At 44.3% G+C, this 20,261-nt stretch overlaps 1 protein-coding gene and 1 long non-coding RNA gene across 8 annotated transcripts in view; both read right to left on the reverse strand.

Annotated features, from left to right (window-relative positions):
• Window positions 1–16,656, reverse strand: part of topbp1 (DNA topoisomerase II binding protein 1) — a 41,347-nt gene extending 24,691 nt beyond the window's left edge. For all 7 annotated transcript variants that reach the window (XM_037254177.1, XM_037254193.1, XM_037254184.1 and 4 more), the window contains exons 1-8: window positions 16,382–16,656; window positions 16,105–16,201; window positions 15,418–15,552; window positions 15,181–15,324; window positions 14,778–14,959; window positions 12,631–12,824; window positions 12,378–12,554; window positions 2,778–2,941 (exon numbers count right to left, since the gene is read on the reverse strand). In XM_037254177.1, the coding sequence (XP_037110072.1) occupies window positions 2,778–2,941; window positions 12,378–12,554; window positions 12,631–12,824; window positions 14,778–14,959; window positions 15,181–15,324; window positions 15,418–15,552; window positions 16,105–16,191 (1,083 nt within the window). In that variant the 5' untranslated portion in view covers window positions 16,192–16,201; window positions 16,382–16,656. The remainder of the gene's footprint in view (window positions 1–2,777; window positions 2,942–12,377; window positions 12,555–12,630; window positions 12,825–14,777; window positions 14,960–15,180; window positions 15,325–15,417; window positions 15,553–16,104; window positions 16,202–16,381) is intronic.
• A 1,079-nt stretch (window positions 16,657–17,735) lies between these two features.
• On the reverse strand, window positions 17,736–18,388 carry LOC119125031. Its single transcript, XR_005098412.1, has 2 exons — window positions 18,320–18,388; window positions 17,736–18,217 (listed from the first exon to the last, which is right to left on the reverse strand). It is a non-coding gene; the product is annotated as an uncharacterized LOC119125031 (long non-coding RNA).
• Between the last annotated feature and the right edge of the window lie 1,873 nt (window positions 18,389–20,261).

Consider the following 20,261-nt stretch of genomic DNA (forward strand, 5'->3'; position numbering starts at 1 on the left):
CTCAGGGGTGCTAGAGAGGAGGGTCTGTCGGGAGGTCGAACCTCAGACTCAGGAGGAGCAATGTGGTTTTCGTCCTGGCCGTGGAACAGCTCTATACCTTCGGCAGGATCCTTGGGGGTGAATGGGAGTCGCTCAACCAGTACACATGGTATTTGTGGACCTGGAGAAGGCGTTCGACCGTGTCCCTCGGGGAGTTTTGTGAGGGGGTGCTTCGGGGGTACATGGTGCCGAACTCACTGGAAAGGGCGGTTCGGTCCCTGTATCACCGATGCCAGAGCTTCGTTTCGGATTCCTTTCCAGTGAAGGCTGCCCTTTGTCACCGATTCTGTTCCTAACTTTTATGAACAGAATTTCTACGTGCTGCCAAGGCGTTGAAGGTGTCCGATTTGGTGACATCAACATTGCATCTCTGCTTTTTGCAGACAATGTGATGCTGTTGGTTTCTTCAAGCCGTGATCTCCAGCTCTCACTGGAGCAGTTCACAGCCAAGTGTGAAGCGGTCGGGATGAAAGCCAGCACCTCCAAATCTGAGACCATGGTCCGCAGTTGGAAAAGGGTGGAATGCCCTCTCTGGGGATGAGATCCTGCCCCAAGTGGAGGAGTTCAAGTATCTTGGGGTCTTGTTCATGAGCGAGGGCAGAATAGAGCCTGAGATCGACAGGCGGATCGGTGCAGCATCTGTAGTGATGCGGACTCCGTACAGGTCTGCCGTGGTGGAGAGAAAGCTGAGCCGAAAGGCAAAGCTCTCCATTTACCGGTCGATCAATGCTCCTACCCTCACCTATGGTCACGAGCTATGGGTCGTGACCGAAAGAACAAGATCCCGGATACAAGCGGTTAAAATGAGTTTCCTCCACAGGGTGTCCGGGCTCTCCCTTAGAGATAAAGTGAGAAGCTCAGTCATCCGTGAGAGACTCGGAATCGGGCCGCTGCTCATCCACGTTGAGAGGAGCCAAATGAGGTGACTCTGGCATCTCATCAGGTTGCCTCCTGGACGCCTCCTCGGGGAGGTGTTCCGGGTATGTCCCACCGCCAGGAGACCCCGGGGACGACCCAGGACCCACTGGAGAGACTATGTTTCTCGGCTGGCCTGGGAACGCCTTGGGATCCCCCAGGATGAGCTGGACGAAATGGCCGAGGAGAGGGACGTCTGGGCGTCCCTCCTAAATCTGCTGCCCCCGCGACCCGATCCCGAATAAGCCGTAGAAGATGGATGGATGGACCAGAAAACGTTTAGAATTTGGGATATGCAAAGGTAAAGGTTCAAAGCCCAAATAAATTACAAAAACAGCAGAAAGAATCTCTAAGTAATTCCTGGCGCAATGCCAAATTCCTGAATGCTCTCACAGAATGCTAATTTATCATTGCCGTTTGACAAGGCGAGGGGGGGCTGCTCGTCGTGCGACATGAGCTTTCATCAAATGGAGCATCTGTCATTGCGCTATGTATGATTTGGGTTCCTTTTAGCCCGCCTATTCAAGCCTAGTTTACAGTGCGTTTAGCAGGGTTGGTTTTAGTTTGAAGTCCAACAAAATAAAACCTGCCATCCTTGAACAAGAATAGAAGAATAGAATGCCCTTTATTGTCATTTTACAACTTTGTTGTACAACGAAATTCAGACAAAACAAAAGTATACTGTAAGAACTAGGGGTGTAACGATTCATCGATACACATCGATTAATCGATATAATGCTCTACGATTTGTTGGCATCGATGCTAAACGTAAACATCGATCTATATCGCCCGTTTTTGACCTCGGACATTAGACGCGACTTTATTTTGAAATCCAGTTCATTGTTGCTTGCTTCCTCTTTCCGGGAGCAGTGCGCGGCGTGTTGTGTTGTGAGCAGAGCAGGCACGTGAAAGGGGAGCCGACAACTACGCGGCTCCTGGGCTGGTGCTATGGCTAGTGTCCAAGAAGTTAGTGTATAGTTCTCTGGTATTGCAAGAGAATGTTTTTTTTTTGCATTTGGATTAGAACATATGGTCAAGGTGTAATGTTTACTACATTCATTATAAAGAACTTATTTTTGTTTTGTAATTAAATAGTTCAGTAATGCACTTTAAAGTTAATGTTATTACAAAAAAAGAAAGAATATTCATTTTTCTTTACTTACTTATATGAGAAAAAATATAGGAATTTGATCAAGTTCAGTGTTAAAATAAGCACTTTGTATACTACAATACTCTTGTAATTTCCTAAATAAAGAGTTTGCAGTACCTCGTTGATTTTGCGTATGAATTGTTATAAATCAGGATATTGTTCTATATCGATCGTAGAGCACTATATCGTGATGTATCGTGAATGAATCACAGCAGGCTTTAAGATATCGGCAAATATCGTATCGTGGTTCTTTGTATCGATATGATATCGTATCGTGACAAAACCCGCGATTTACACCCCTAGTAAAAACCATTCAATGGCATTCACAAAACCTTCCATAGAGCAAAAATGCGCTACGTTCAGTTCACGTTCATGAACTTTTCTTCATTGAACGCGTTAGATACAACACTGCCTGTTAAATATGGCCTGGATCTCCGCTTTCCACACACGCGGGGGCGTCGCGTTTGAGTTGCGCATGCGCGTCTCAACGGAAACACCAAATAATCGTTTGTCCTTGATTATATGAATTTTGAGATGGTCTGGAGCCAAAATTGTGACTATGATTAACATTCAATTAATTGAGCAGCCCTACTTGTGCTATTATTTTGAGGAAACTGACATGGTGGTTCAAACTAGCTGCTACGTATTGTAGGTAATAAACAGAAGTACTTGCCGTACAGCCGTCCAGGAGATCCTCTGCAGGACGCACAGTGAGATCCAGACTGTCAAGGGGGTCTGGAGCTTCCATATGGCTGACGGTTCCGTTGGTGAAGGCTGTGTCATTAACTGTCTCACTGGTGTTGAGGGAGATGCGACTCAAACCCAGCACAGAACTCTCTGCAGGCAAAAGGAGCCGTTGATTTGGTCTGGGCAGACAAACTCCACTCGCAAAAAGTGATGTTTTCAGAGATGAGTTTCATGGCCGATCATCACGGTTGATCCTGATGGCCGCCCTCAATGCACATATGCTTTAACCAGGGATGAGAACGGCAAATAAAAAAAAAAAACTGAAAAGTAGCCGGGGTCTGGGGGCCGCATGCTCCACTGGGGGGGCCAAAGGCCCCCATTGGGGGGACCTGTGCCCCCCCCACTTGCCGCAGGGGGCCAGGGGCCGCAGGCCCCCCGGCCGCAGTGGGCCAGGAGGAACGCTCCAGAGGGGGCTCAGGGGGAAAAGCTCTCTGGAAACTCCTGGATTTTGGCAGTATAACAACCCCAAAACCATTAATTTCACCACTCAATTTCAACTGTTAAAAAAATATTCCTGCTTGGTGGGGTACCAAGATGAATATAATACAGTCAACACTCGGTTTTCGACCACAATCCGTTCCAGAAGGCGGTTCGAGAAGCAAATCGGTCGAATTCCGAATCTATTTTTCCCATTACAAATAATGGAAAATTTTTAATCCATTCCAAGACAAATTTCATTTGCGCATTTTTGTCCGATCGCGCAACTGCAGCGCACCGCCGACCGCGCAACTGCACCGCGCTGGTTGCATTATTGTGACAGAGCCGTCGCTGAAATTTAGAAAATATTTTTAAAGTCCTGATGTACTTTCCAAAATTTAAGCGGACCTCAGTGCGCAGGGAGCTTAATTCAGTCCGATCGCGCAACCGCAGCGCGCCGGGCGCTCACTGTCGCATTGCTTTAAGAGCGTCTTTGTGTTCCGAGTTGTGAGATGACGCTGCTCTCGAGCCATGCCCATCTGAAGCAGTTCCTGATCCCGTTCGACTTGTCTATTTCCCTGGCATTATCCTCGTCTTTTTTCCCTAAAATCTTCGCCATGCTGGCTAAACTTTTGCTAATCAGGCAAATAAGTACCGTAATTTTCGGACTATAAGTCGCACCGGAGTATAAGTTGCACCAGCCATAAAATGCCCAAAAATGTGAAAAAAAACATATATAAGTCGCTCCGGAGTATAAGTCGCATTTTGGGGGGCAATTTATTCGACAAAATCCAACACCAAGAACAGACATGAACGAGCAACAACAGGCTAAACGATACGGTATGCTAACGTGACAAACACAAACGAGGAGCTGAGAACGGGCCTGACGTAACATTCAGTTATTTAAAAAAAACTATTACATAAATAACACGTTTATAAAACCATCTGTGTCACTCCAATTCATTAAATCCATCGATCGTCCTTTGTCAACAATGCCGTGTGCCGCGCCGCAGTTCAAATTATTCCACAGGCCCATACAACGATATATAAACTATATTTTAAATAACTATCACATAAACAACAATATTATCAAACCATTTGTGTCACTCCAAATCATTAAATCCATCGATCAAATTTCTCGTCTTTTATGTCATCCTGGTGACAGAGGACATGTCCAGAGGATATGGCGCTTTAAATTACTTTATTTGATTTTTTCTCTCTATTTTTCATGTTTTGAATATGTTCAAGATAAAGATATCAAAGCATGTGAAGTGATCAACTATACTAAAAATAACATGTGAAGTAGTCAACTATACTTGTAAGTAAGTGATGTGTTAATGAGCAAGTAAAAAGTTGTGAAAAAAAACATATATAAGTCGCTCCTGAGTATAAGTCGCCCCCCCACCCAAACTATGAAAAAAACCGAGACTTATAGTCCGAAAATTACGGTAGGCAAATGATGTGACGAAAGTAGTGCCAAAATGCTGCCGAAAATAATTCAGCTGTTGTCGCAATACTGCTGCCAGCCCCTCGATATAAAAACAATTTTCTCAACAGATCTACACGATTCACAAAAATGGTACTCCCGACGGAAAAAAACACGGAAATCCGCGGATCGCGGAAGATTCTCATCCCTCTTTAACTGTGAGCCACTACATCACTAATGACAAAGTTGCAAGTATTAGTGAATTTCAATTAAATTGGAGGAATTGATCTGTACTCACTACACCTACATCTCAATTTTATGGAGACTTTTGGGTCCAGAATTTGGGAATCGCGCTAACCCCAAAAGTGCGGATAGAAAGTCTTGTTTTGTTTTTTTAGGTCAGGCATGATTTTAGGCAGCTGAAGGATTCCTTTGTTACGTTAATTTAGATTAGGCACGTTGTTGGGCAGCCGAAGGTGTCTGGTTCCACACACATCAAAGTCTGTGGACATTTTATTAAAAGAGAAGCAATGATGCAGATGACAATATCAGGCGGACTAAATCGGAGTAAGTCATTTTGATGCTATGTTAATTGGATTAAAGAGAGAATGAAGCAGCCACTTATTCTACTACTGTGTCCGGCCATACTCTTTGACTTGTGAGTGACTGTGTGGATGAGGTGGTGGTTCCACGAACTTCCCCCTTTCCGAATCATAAACGATCTTAGCTGTCCGTAACACTGTAATAAAGCAGTCATAAAGATCAAACAGTCCGACTTATTATCTAACACAGGGGTGCCCAAACTTTTTCAGCTCGCGAGCTACTTTTGAAATGACCAAGTCACAAAGATCTACCCACAAAAAAAAAACCCAATTGTATACATATATATATATATATGTCATCGTGAAAAAAAAGTCCTACTCCCATTCCCTATGAAAGTGATACTTCTTACTATGGCCAGCTGCCCCACTCATTTTTATACCCTTTCTTAAGTTTAAGAGAAAAAACAGGGTTCTGACAATTGGAGTGAACTCGCCGTTGTTTGTACACGCGTCAAGAGCGAAAAAAAAAACAAAAAAAAAACATTTTAATATCACGCGATCGACCAATAGTGGCTTGGCGATCGACCGGTCGATCGCGATCGACGTATTGGGCACGCCTGATCTAACACCTTTAAATTGGTCATGGAAATTCAGTGAATCACTAGCGCTAAAATGTACACGCTAATCATTTAGCTTTGTACGGTCCTTATATCATCCATTTAAAATACTATTTAAAAATGTATTTACGACAAAAAAATTGGGGTCCATGACCAAACCGTGTTAGACAGAAAGTCACGTAGGATCGAAGTGAGTAAAATTTAAGTGTATTCCACGCAACTTAGAGTCACAGTTTGTTGTTGTGTCTGTCCATATGTGTTGCTGCACCGTTTGCGTTCAATACAATGCTTAAAGGGTTTTAGCACCACATCCACTATAAAAAAGAAATTATATTAATATACAGATTAATATACAGTGGAACCCCGGAAGTCGACCGCCTCCATACAACATATTCGGTTTCCTATGTCAGTGTTTTCCAGATTATCTTGATCGTATGATTATGTTGGAATGTAACCTGTAATAAATAACCTAGCTAGATTAGTTTTATGCTTATGTTGGAATGTAACCTGTAATAAATAACCTAGCTTGTCCCATCCTACACAACGTCTTAAAACACCCCCTGCTATGCTTTGACGAGAGGTCAAGGGCTTCAATTCCATCCAGTCCACTCTCACCCCCACCACCCTGTTTCTTATTAATAAAAATGCTCTTGCAAGAGGCCAGAGTCAGATTTCATTCGATCATCGCTGTACGCACAGCGACGAATGGCTCTCCATTCTCAAATGCTTAAAAAGCGCATACTGTCTCCCGTGTGGTTCTTGCAAGATAAGTTAGAGTGAGCACCACTCTAACATCCTACTCAAAATGTCAGGAAATCTTTGCGTCAGTTCTCGGACAAAGCTTTGGAAACCCACGTTAGTTGGCATTGTTGTTTAGCGGGTTTTAAACCATTTTGACGCCCAACTTTGTTTCTGAAAAGCTGCACCCACGAGACCACAAGATCACGGGGGTTCACACTAAAGAGTTAAGTTCAGGTGATAACAACCGTTTAAAAAGAGAGTTACTGTACGTATTTGTAAACATTAGCCTGAAAGCTGCACCAGCGAGACTACAAGATCACTGGGGTTCACGCGGAAGAGTTGAGTTCACACGATAACAACGGTGTAAGAAGAGAGCTACTATGTTATATTTAAGAGGCTGGACGAAGGATCTTTTTAAGAGCAAGCTTAATGCGGGGCCTTTTCAATAATGAACATTTCCACGAGATACAACACACCAGCTCAACTTCCGCACATGCGTAATGACACGGTAATCACACGGGTGCCTGTGTGCACTTGTATATGTCACACTATTTGTAAACAATAGCCATTCTTTTGTTCACATTGATTTCCCACATTTTCCAGAGATTCATGTGCAACCATGACTCACTTTGGTTTCACTATGCATGACGTCCCTCAGGTTAGTGTAGTGTGGCAATTCTGAAGATAGACACTGCATTCATTGCTTTGCAAGGTAAATCATACTTCTAATTAACTTACAATACACCCATGCCTTCTAGCGGCCAACAAGAAACACTATGTACCGTATTTTCCGCCCTAAAAGGCGCACCTAAAAACCTAAAATTTTCTCAAAAGCCGACAGTGCGCCTTATAGGCCAGTGCGCCTTATATATGGATCAACTGATGAATTTGTTGATCCATACTGGTTGTACACAGTGCTCTGCCAAAATGTTTCAGTACGTTTTAGTACGACTAGTAAATTACAAGGTCGCATCGCTTCCCAGCATTACGGCAACTGTAGTCAGGGGGCGTCACCGAATAGCTGTTGTACCCGCGAGGCTATTTCATGTCAAAATAGGCTGCTCTGTTAATGTTTCGAGTAAATCTACGGATCGATATGGAAGGGAAACATAGGTAAGTAGTACCAATGCGTTAGATCAGGGGTCCCCAAACTTTTTCCTGTGAGGGCCACATAACTTTTCCCTTCTCTGATGGGGGGCCGGTGTCAGTTTGTAACAGAAAAAGTGTGACGATCGTAGGGGAGCTTAAAAAATTTATTGTTTTCCAGAAAGCCACATATAACCAAATAACGGTTATTTAATAACCCTTTCCAGGTTCTTTACAGAAAAAAAGTCAGGAAACAAATAATAACACTATTAATGAAATAAATAATAACTAAATAACCCTCTCTGAGTTCTTCATAGAAAAAACAGTAAATAAATAATAACTAAATAACTCTCTCTGGGTTCCTCATAGAAAAAAAAGCCATGGAACATTAACTTTCTGTTGTGCCATGCACAATCTTAACAGATAAAAGTTCAGCTCAGTTGTCAGAGCAGAATCTCTCTGACACATATGAGCAGTCTCTTAAAGTTCTTGTGTTCCTTCCTTATAATCCTTTTGTAGGTTCCAGTAGGCTTGTAGACACCGCTGTCTTTTTTGTTAAAGTTTGCTAGTGCGTCATAGTCTGGAGTAAAATTTGTAGTGGCAATTCTTAGGCGAGATCCGAGGTGTTGGTCCGTTTACCTCGATCTGTGACGGTTTGATGTTGACGTTCATGTGGCTGAACGTCACGTCGCGTACGTCGAGCCAAATTGGCCACTCTCGTTTAAACGCTCGGCACTGTGTCCACCTTGCTTTTCCTTGGGCGACTCATTTTAATGGAAGGATTCCAGGGGAAGGTTTGTGGGTGGCTTTAGCGCAAAACTGCATCTGAAAGCTCAGCGCGCGAATTACAAGAATGCTGTCGTCACAGCCCACGCTCTAAATTCGGGACTGATACAAATAGAGCGCGAGTGCGCCATGTCCGTACTACTGAGTACGTACACGCACTTGTGAGTGTGCACCGAGCTTTCTGACACGGCTTCCGGTAGTAAATGCGCAGGCGAGCGCTTCCCCATCTACTGGGGAAACGCAGTCATTGCAGGCAAAATGACCAAAAAAAAAAGTTTAATAATACAATTTGTTCAGGGTTGGCGGGCCGGATTAAACGGTCCCGTGGGCCGTATCCGGCCCGCGGGCCGTAGTTTGGTGACCCCTGCGTTAGATCGAACTTTAGTCAGTTCCGATCATTTTATAGGAGATCGTTTGAGAAACGCGATTGTTTACACTTTGCTGAGGCTCATGGGAGATTGCGAGCTGAGGCTCGTGAGACTTTGCGGATGGCTAATGCTATTGCGATAGCTGCTATACGTACCAGGCTATTTCATGTCAAAATAGGCTGCTCTGTTAATGTTTCGAGTAAATCTACGGATCGATATGGAAGGGAAACATAGGTAAGTAGTACCAATGCGTTAGATCGAACTTTAGTCAGTTCCGATCATTTTATAGGAGATCGTTTGAGAAACGCGATTGTTAACACTTCGCTGAGGCTCATGGGAGATTGCGAGCTGAGGCTCGTGAGACTTTGCGGATGGCTAATGCTATTGCGATAGCTGCTATACGTACCAGGCTATTTCATGTCAAAATAGGCTGCTCTGTTAATGTTTCGAGTAAATCTACGGATCGATATGGAAGGGAAACATAGGTAAGTAGTACCAATGCGTTAGATCGAACTTTAGTCAGTTCCGATCATTTTATAGGAGATTGTTTGAGAAACGCGATTGTTTACACTTTGCTGAGGCTCATGGGAGATTGTGAGCTGAGGCTCGTGAGACTTTGCGGATGGCTAATGCTATTGCGATAGCTGCTATACGTACCAGGCTATTTCATGTCAAAATAGGCTGCTCTGTTAATGTTTCGAGTAAATCTACGGATCGATATGGAAGGGAAACATAGGTAAGTAGTACCAATGCGTTAGATCGAACTTTAGTCAGTTCTGATCATTTTATAGGAGATCGTTTGAGAAACGCGATTGTTTACAGAGGGCTCGTTGGTTATTGGCTAGTGGATGCATACCGCAACCCTAGTCAACCTCAGTTTGATGCAGTATAGCTTCTATTTTATGCGCCTTATAATCCGGTGCGCCTTATATATGGACAAAGTTTTAAAATGGGCCGTTCATTGAAGGTGCGCCTTATAACCCGGTGCACCTTTTAGGGCGGAAAATACGGTAATTGAAATTTCAACACAGTAGTGTTTAAGTTGCTAAATAATGTATATACCGTTTCTACTACGCGAAATTAGATTTTTTGCGGATGGTTCTGGAACACATCTCCCGCGAAAAACGAGGTTTCACTCAGGGACGTGCGGTCAGAGGAGGCAAATTCAATTGTTTTTATTATAAAGTCATTTTCCTTTTAATCTCAATAATTTTGTATCATTTTGAACCAAAATCGCAGAATTTTTATAGTTATTTTAAAACCGAAGACGTTTCACTCGGAGGAGCCAACGTCCTGTCTAGCCTCCTCTGAGGATTGCGTAATCACATGGCTGCCTATGTTGACAGGCTATGCAGTTAGACTGAACTGCTCTCTGTCTTTGTCGCTGTTTAAGTGTTCAAACACTGTGGCTATATTAATTAATTTCCGTAGTTAAGCTGGTGTATATAATATCTTGTGTTTTTTGTCATCAGGGATGAGAACGGCAAATGAAAAAAAAACACTGAAAAAATGCCGGGGCCTTGGGGCCGCATGCCCCCACTGGAGGCCCCCCCCCCACTTGCCCTAAGGGGTCAGGGGCTGCAGGCCCCCCCCAATGGGGGCCGCAGTGGGCGAGGGGCCACAGGCCCCCAATGGGGGCTGCAGTGGGCCACAGGCCCCTATTGGGGGCCACAGGGCCCACAGGGCCCACAGGCCCCCATTGGGGACTGCAGGGGGCTCAGGGGGAAAAGCTCCCTGGAAACTCCTGGATTTTGGCAGTATAACAACCCCAAAACCATTAATTTCATCACTCAATTTCAACAGTTTTGTTAAAAAAATATTCCTGCTTCGTGGGCTACCAAGGTGAATATAATACAGTCAAGCCTCGGTTTTCGACCACAATCCGTTCCAGAAGGCGGTTCGAGAAGCGAATCGGTCGAATTCCGAATCTATTTTTCCCATTACAAATAATGGAATTTTTTTTAATCCGTTCCAAGACTTTTTAAGCATTTTTTTCATTTGCGCATTTTTGCCCGATCGCGCAACTGCACCGCACCGCCGAACGCGCAACCGTAGTGCGTCGCCGACCGTGCAACTGCACCGCGCTGGTTGCATTATTGTGACAGAGCCGTCGCTGAAATTTAGAAAATATTTGTAAAGTCCTGATGTACTTTCCAAAATTTAAGTGGACCTCAGTGCGCAGGGAGCTTAATTCAGTCCGATCGCGCAACCGCAGCGTGCCAGGCGCTCACTGTCGCATTGCTTTAAGAGCGTCTTTGTGTTCCGAGTTGTAAGATGACGCTGCTCTCGAGCCATGCCCATCTGAAGCAGTTCCTGATCCCGTACTACTTGTCCCACCCATATAAAAACAATTTTCTCAACGAATCTACACGATTCACGAAAATGATACTCCCGACAGAAAAAAAAACTGAAATCCGCGGATCCGCGGAAGATTCTCATCCCTGTGTCATCTGTCTTTAACATCGTGTTGCTTTAGATCGGGGGTGTCAAACTCGTTTTTTTTGCGGGCCGCATTGTAGTCATAGCTTCTTTCGTAGTGCCATTATGACTGTCAACCCAAATAAATTTATGAGCACCTCATATTATATACTATATACAGTAATAGCTACAAAACAAACTGACAACACTGACAAACGTTTTCAAATTAGACGAGTAAAAACTGGTCAAATATTTAAAAAAAAGATATTAAAAGTGAAGACAATTTGTAAATTCTAGTAATGACACACGAATTCGCGGGCCACATAAAATGATGTGGCGGGCCGTATCTGGCCTTGAGTTTGACACCTGTGCTTGAGATGAACAAAACGGCTTTGAAAAGAGATCTTACGGAGGCTACAAAAAAACGTTCTCCAGCCTAATGGCAGGGGGTGCTAGTGATCCCGGGATGCTTCATGCGCCTACCTGAAGAATAAGAGATCTCCAGTTCAAATTTACAGTGAACAACTGAGGAGCAGTCGTCCATTTGTTTCGTTTTACACTCGGTTTTTTTTGTTTATTTTTCCCCCGTTTTTACATTTCGTTTTACAATGGAGGATTGCATATCCAAACGATTTTCAACTATTGATTTTCGGTCGAAGCAGGAGGTCATCAGTAAAGGAAGACCAACTCCGGAGTTAAAAGGTTTGATTCGGACAAAGGGACTTCGGAACGGAGTGGTACGCACGATCGAAAACAAGTTTTGGATTTCATGTGCTTTATTGAGTGTTTTTATGTGTGAAAACTGCTGATATGAGATTTTAATTAAAATAGTTCAAATTAAATAATGAATAAGCCACACTAGAGCAGTGTTCCCCAACCTTTTTTGTGACATGGTTAGGTGCCGGACAAATTTTACTGGGGGGGTGACGTCAGTGCCTCCCTAGTCATGAACCTCACCGCACGTCACTGGGATCACTGTACTGTATTTTCTTGTCTTTGTGGTTTTATGTACTGTTTTAGACAAAATTAGACAAATTGCTACGGAACACAATGGCTTCGCTTCTCGACGTTGCGTCAAGATCCAGGCTTCTACTGTAATATCAGTTACGCAATGCACGGACTGACCTTCCTTCTTGCCGGAGCCGGAGGGCGTGGACGTATTTGGCCGGGTGCTTTTGGAGGCGCTGTGCTCCACGACGTAGTGACGCTCGTCCTGACTGGAGCCCTTTTCGATGCTGTCGAAAAGCCAGCGCAGAGACACGCAGTATACGTTCCATTTGCGCGCACACTCATACTTCTGACCTGAAAACACCAACACAGAACACAATGAGGAGGGTAAAAACGTCGACAAATAACGCCAAAATCATCTCTGACTTGCCAAAGGGTTGGCTGACTATGAGGTGGGTGCACTCATTCATTTTGAGCTGGCCCGTGTAGCGGCCGCCGTGTTGCTCGCACAGACGTTGCACTTCTTTGCGTTCGATGCTGGAGAGACCCGTCACGGTCACGGTGCAGCCCCGGAGCACTGGACACAAGTGCTCCTCCACGGGCAGATCTGTGTACCTGAACAGACTGAAGAGGGGGCAGATATATTTGTGTATTGTTTGTGTTTAAAGAACTTAAAAATAATAGGTGCAGTAAATGCTAAAAAAACATGCCTACTGCATTTCTATTTTGCTGACTTCATCAAGAGGAGGGATTACAATATAGCAAAAGTCCATAAAAAAATTACCGTATTTTCTGCACCATAAGGTGCACTTAAAAGCCTTTAATTTTCTCAATATGGCTTTCTTCCACTGGGGACGGTCCATGGCCATCTCGTGGTTGAGAGTGCCTATACTGAGAAAATGTTTGGAGCAAAACATTTTACAGCCGGATGCCCTTCCTGACACCAACCCAAGGGGAAATTGATTTTCTGTAGGGGTTGACTCCCTTAGCCCATTCCTCTCCCGAGGAGCCCACTGTGCAGTGGTACTATTTAACCCATAGTTGGGGGCTGGTTCGTGGGCACCAGGGCGTGTCCACACACCGGTGGGCCTGCGTGCCGCACGTCTAGGGGCCAAACCTCCTCCGAGTCCCTTGTAGTTTAGCCTGGGTCCGTGTTGTACCCAGTTACCATGTGTCGCCGCGTTGAGGCACTACATAGGGCTTGCTGTTAGAGAGGCTATGTACTGGCAGGGAGAGACTTACGCACTCGGCTCTCCCGTTCGCATACTGCTAGCCAGCGGTGAGGGTTGACAGTGAGAAGTGACATGCACTGGGCACTCCACCAACACTCCACCAACACACTAGACGCAACATAAAGGACGATCGATGGATTTAATGATTTGGAGTGACACAGATGGTTTTATTAAGGTGTTATTTATGTTATAACTCTTCGGATAACTGTCAATGTTACGTCAGGCCCGTTCTCAGCTCTTTGTTTGTGTTTATGTCACGTTAGCATAGCGTATCGTTTAGCCTGTTGTTGCTCGCTCATGTCTGTTCTTGGTGTTGGATTTTGTCGAATAAATTTCCCCCAAAATGCGACTTATACTCTGGAGCGACTTATATAATGTTTTTTTTTCACTTTATTGTGCATTTTATGGCTAATGCGACGTATATTCCAGAGCGACTTTTAGTCCAAAAAATACGGTAAACACGATCGGTTGTGTGAAGAAAACAGCATTAGGACCCTCTAAAATGGCAGACAAAGAAACATGCTTACGAAGCACAATTAGTGCTTTCTGGAAAGCCAGGATCATTGCAGAAGAGCAACATGACAACGACGAGATATTGACGAGAGGGAACTTGGCATATTTAATGGCAAACTTGCCCAACTGTTTAATTTGGATACAGAAGATGAGGACTTGGACGGATTTTCGTATGAATATCGATTAACAATGATGTGAGGACAGTAGAGTACATGGTTAAAAAGTAGAACAAAGTACAACCTAACTCACTGTCTTGCTCTTGACATTTTTTTGTTTACCCTAAGTCATGGCATGCATGCGCCCTATAATGCGGTGCGCCCTATGTGTGGTTTAAATAGAAAATAGACCCCGCAATTGAGTCTGCGCCTTTTAACCCGAAGCGCCTTATGGTGCGGCCAATGTTCCCTCTAAGCTGCGCGCGTGCGCAATCGCGCACTGCCCGCACGTTCTCAGCGCACAAGAAATCTATCCAGCGCATAAACATCCCCCCCCCCACCCCCATAACCCTAACCCCCCGAAGCGAAGCGAACACGCAGCGTTGGACGCCCCATTAGCACCCCCCCCAAAGCGAAACGAACACGCAGCGTTGGACGTCCCATTAGCCCCCCCCACCCCCCCCCCGACCTGATGTTGCTCACTGTAGTCCTCAGTTTGCTCAGGGAGCTTGTGTCTATGCCCAGATACATGAAGAATTAGAGGGAACATTGGGTGCGGCAAATACGGTGCTCGAAACTTAAGATTTCCGTGACAGCTCGATGTATTGCTCACACAAAAAAATGTGTGATAAACCACGAAACTTCAAATATAACTCTGCTGGTTTTGAGTTTTTGACCTGTTTTGAGACTTCTCCCAGCATGCTTTGACCCAGGAAGGAAGCAGGATGGGTTTTCCCAGGTTAGCGGCCACAAGGTACTTTTTGCTGCCTACTTCGCCGGCGATAAGGTGGGTGACAGACACATTGAGATCTAGATAGACGCGACCGCCCATCTGCTGCACCAGATCCATCACCTCGGCCTGCAAACACACACATTAAGATAAATTCACCAAAATAAAGTGATAAACATAGAACTGATACAAAAATAACATAAAAATAATCACATTGTCTAATTCAGTCTATTACCATTTTCATTTCACCCAATTTAATATCATGCAATTTCATTATATCCAAGTATACCTGACATACAACTTGTCAATTATTCTGATATCCACTTGGGTTTAGTAAAGTGATGACCAACCCGGGCTGTTTTATCCAGGCTGGTGCAGGAGATGGTGACGTTGGCCATGGCCATGTTGTAGACCGGCTTATCTGCTTTGGGCACACAAAGCTGCTGCTGCAGGCAGAACACCACCACCAGCGGACTCACAATACGACACCCGAGCTACACCATCAGACAAAAAAGAGGGACCATAACATCCAAAAGTCCCAGGTATATGGGTGTTAACGCTTCAGAGAATGTGGGATGGGATATTACATTATTGCAGTGCTGGAAGGCGGGTGTGTCAAAGTCAGTGAAGATAAACAAAGATTTGTCCTTCTGGTCCATTTTTAACACAGCATCTTCATCAATCATCTTGATGTACTTTTCAGACTGCAGTTCCATAATAGCCTGAAAACATTTGAACACCAAGATCACATTAGCCATCTGTTGTGCATTAGTAAGGTTACAAAAATTCTTGGAATTTTCAAAGTTGTAACATCCATTTTCATCCATTTTCTGCACCGCTCAGTCCCCACGGGGGTCACGGGTGTGCTGGAGCCTATCCCAGCGTCATCGGGCAGTGGGCGGGGGACACCCTGAACCGGTTGCCAGCCAATCGCAGGGCACACAGAGACGAACAACCATTCGCACTCGCACTCACACTCACACTCACACTCACACCTAGGGACAATTTGGAGTGCTCGATCAGCCTACCAAGCATGTTTTTTGGGACGTGGGAGGAAACCGGAGTGCCCGGAGAAAACCCACGCGGGCCCGGGGAGAACATGCAAACTCCACACAGGGAGGGCCGGAGGTGGAATCGAACCCGCACCCTCCTAACTGTGAGGCGGACGTGCTACCCAGTGCGTCACCGAGCCACCCAAGTTGTAACATTTCTATGAAAATTACTGGGAAATGTCCCACCCCGTTGGAACCCTATTAAGTCAGACAACTCTTCACCTCATAAGCTTTGGCAGCATACTCTGACGTGTGTCCTTTACTTTCCACAAACTTGACAATGAAGCCTTCAGCATACTCTTTGGACATGATGGACAACCTAAAAGAGACAAACAACCCGACGAAACATTTAAGGGCACCATTTAATAGATATCGGGTGTAATTTGATTATGTTTAAAGTGTCTATTTTACCAAGCAATATAGCTAAATAACGGGATATCGAATCAAAATGTTAACGAAAGCTCCACTAACATGAAGCTTACGCAGTCAACCCACTTACCTCCGACGGGGGCTCGAAATCGTCCAAAAATTATAAAAGAGGATAATTCACTAACTGTAACTGTCGCACAAAGCCTGCGCGAACTTCACAAAAACCTTAGTTGAAGAAAGAACCAATTAGCTAATATACTAACGAACAACCTCGTATTTGATCAAATATCATTTGAACTCATTTGTACTGGCGGGTAATTCGTCACGAATGTACCGAATACATTGACATTTCTTCTCCTTTGTCAATATCGGCATTCTAAGTTAGCCTTGTTATTCGCGCCACGACGTCACTTCCCCCGGGGTTCCAAGGTAATTAAACCGTAAGGAAACATTGGCACGCACGAACGTCTTGCAATATCGTACATTTGTAATATAGATCATTTGTTGGGGAAACAAAATAGGAAATACACTTTTAATTCGATCCTTTGTCAAATCACTCACGAAATTGTCACGTTCTAAAAGTATTTCTTTCTTGCCAAATTCACAAATACAAACAATTCAGGCATAAATTGACAGAAAATTGCACAGTTTAAACAGTAACAAGAAATAAGAGAAAAAAAATAAAGTGAAAATAGTATAATATGAACTAATAATTAAACAAATAATGTTGAGGATCTTATTCATGAAGAGCCGCTTCGCCAACATCATCTTCACTGGCAGCTCCCTCTTTTAAGTATGTGCCCTGCGAGCATTTTGACGTCTATTAGACGTCTATATGCTAACCAGACGTCTCGGCTAAAACACGTCTAAAAGTCGTCTAAAAGTGTAACAAATATAGACGTCTATGCCATAGACGTCTATAGCACAGACGTCTAAAAGACGTCTAATACACTTTTAGGCGTCTACGGGATAGACATCTATTAGACGTCTATTAGACGTCTATATGTGAAAGTTTTTTTTAGACGTTCGAATGATGGCTAATAGCTATTAGCGCTAATCGCGCTAATAGCTAGTGATCATTTGAACATCTAGACGTCTATTCAACATTGAGGTTCTCTTCAATGCATTTAACCGGTGATCCTTACCTTTGTGTAATTCCAGGATGTTGTGAAAATGTATTTGATTAGTGATGGTCCAGGGTGTGAAATTTTACATTTTTTAATACAGAAATAGGTTTCAGTAACAGTCATACCTACATACAGTACATACAGTTACCTGCAGATATAAATACACCTTTTGATGTTAAAATTAACCCAAATTATAATTGAACCTAAATAAAAACATTTTTTCAAACATTATCCAACATCACAAATATAAATGTGCACTGTTTTTAAATCATATGTTTAAAAATGTAAAATTATACATAGAGTATTAAAACATGGGGGCTATTTAATAGAACAAAACTACTACATTACAATATAAATATATACTACATATTTTATGTAGGACATATCAAACTAAACAACCAGCTCGGCGAAACACAACAATATAAACATCACTCTCTTGTGGGCTTTTGATAGCCCCCTTTGCTACTCAGCGCTGGAGCCCGTTTTAATTTTAAAGCCATTGCGTTCCTTGTTTCATCATCCGTGGCCTCTGTGCGTGTCGCCAACAGCTTCTACAAAGATGAACTTGATGTACATCAGGCACCACCCATTGTAGACCTTGGGATTACTCTGTAAAAGAAATATGAATATGGGGAAAAAAAACACGACTATCTGTAAAATAGTTTTTCCTTGATGCATCTCATGTCAGTCGCACATTTCGAACTTGAAGCAATCGCACAGGAACGAACAGACAGGGTTTTTTTTATTTACCAAGTTATCAGAGCAGTCTTCCTGAGGGCTTTCTGCACGAGTCACACGAGGAAGCATACTGAACGTTGTCATTGTCATTTGTGTAGAGTCTACAACAGAAAGAAATGTCAACATTGAGCGCAGCCACCACATCGTAAGCCTTCACTGTTGTCGTTTTTTAATCTACAGTACAGATGTCAAACTAATCATACCGGTCCATGGTCTTGGAAACATGCAGGTCTTCAAATCAGCGGCCTCCTAACACACGACTGCTTTGCAATCTGTATACTGTATTTTTTGGACTATAAGTCGCGTTTTTTTTCATAGTTTGGGTGGGAGGGCGACTTATGCTGAGGAGCGACATATATATATATCTTTTCAAAAATTAAAAAAAAAAAAAAAAAGAAAGTGAAACCGCGATAAACGAACCGCAATGTAGCAAGGGATTACTGTAATTTGAATTTCAAGTGACGTCAGCAGCGCGGCGCGGCGTGGCGCGGTGGTTGTTTACAAAAAGGACAAAGATTGATCATGGGATGACGAAGATGACGAAGGGCCCCCCCACATACTACCGGCATCATTAGCGGCTTTGTTTGTAAGTGACACGGAAGACGAAGAGTTTGAAGGATTTAATGATTTGGAGTGACACAGAAGGTTTGAAAAACTATTATGGCTTCTACGCACGCCCGGTGCTACTCTACGGAGCTCTCTTTCACCTCCTTGGATGGAAAGTCGGAGGCCGGTGCTCGGCCGGGTGGCTGTCCGGTGACGGTGGATGGGGCTCGGACATGGCTTTTACGCGCGCCCGGTCCTACTCTACGGAGCTTTCTTTCACCTCCGTGGATGGAAGTCGGGGGCCGGTGCTCGGCCAGGTGGCTGTCCGGGGACGGTGGATGGGGCTCGGACATGGCTTTTACGCACGCCCGGTCTTATTCTATGGAGCTCTCTTCCACCTCCGTGGCTGGAAGTGCCACCTCCAGGGATGGAAGTCCACGCCGCCACATGCCTGGAAGCAATGTTCCCTCTAATTTTTCATGTATCTCGGCATAGACACAAGCTCCCTGAGCAAAGTGAGTACTACAGTGAGCAACATCAGGTCGCTTCGGGGGGGGGGTGCTAATGGGACGTCCAACGATTTCTTGCAGCTTAGAGGGAACATTGCCTGGAAGTCCACGCCGGTGCTTGGGGCCGTGTGGTGCTGAACTATTTATGTTATAGTTATTTGATATATTTTATTTCGTGTAGCAACTTGTATGTTTTTATCGTTACAGTTCAGTAGTTGGCTCGTTGAACTCTTGTTTTGTTAAATAAAGAGCCGTTTACCAAACCCACGTCTTTCCTTGTACTTTGTTAACGCTACAATATAATTATATACTAGATCTGTGGAATAATGACGATGCTGACGTCAGGGCGCACGCGCGGCGTTGTTGACAAAGGACGAGGAATTTGATCGATGGATTTAATGATTTGGAGTGACACAGATGGTTTGATAATATTATTGCTTATATAATGGTTATTTGATATATCATTTATATATCGTTATATGGGCCTGTGGAATATTTTGAAGTGCAAGCGCCGTCAGCGGCGCGCACCCATTGTTGACATAAAGGACGATCGATGGATTTAATGAATTGGAGTGACACAGATGGTTTTACAGTGCCTTGCGAAAGTATTTGAACCTTTCAACATTTCGCGACATTTCAGGCTTCAAACATAAAGATATAAAAGTTTAATTTTATGTCAAGAATCAACAACAAGTGGGACACAATCGTGAAGTGGAACAAAATTTATTGGATAATTTAAACTTTTTCCCCTCCGTGAGTCGTCACCTTATCGTGGTGGAGGGGTTTGCGTGCCCCTATGATCCTAGGAGCCATGTTGTCTGGGGCTTCATGCCCCTGGTAGGGTCACCCATGGCAAACGGGTCCTAGGTGAGGGGCCAGACAAAGCACGGCTCATCAGCCCCTTATGATGATAAAAATGAATGGATCACGTTTTCCCTCGCCCGGACGCGGGTCACCGGGGCCCCCCTCTGGAGCCAGGCCTGGAGGCGGGGCTCGAAGGCGAGCGTCTGGTGGCCGGGCCTTCGCCCATGGGGCCCGGCCGGGCTCAGCCCGAAAAGGAAACGTGGGTCCCCCTTCCCATGGGCTCACC

Source organism: Syngnathus acus, chromosome 1 (genome assembly GCF_901709675.1).
Source record: "Syngnathus acus chromosome 1, fSynAcu1.2, whole genome shotgun sequence".
NCBI classification, from domain to species: domain Eukaryota; kingdom Metazoa; phylum Chordata; class Actinopteri; order Syngnathiformes; family Syngnathidae; genus Syngnathus; species Syngnathus acus.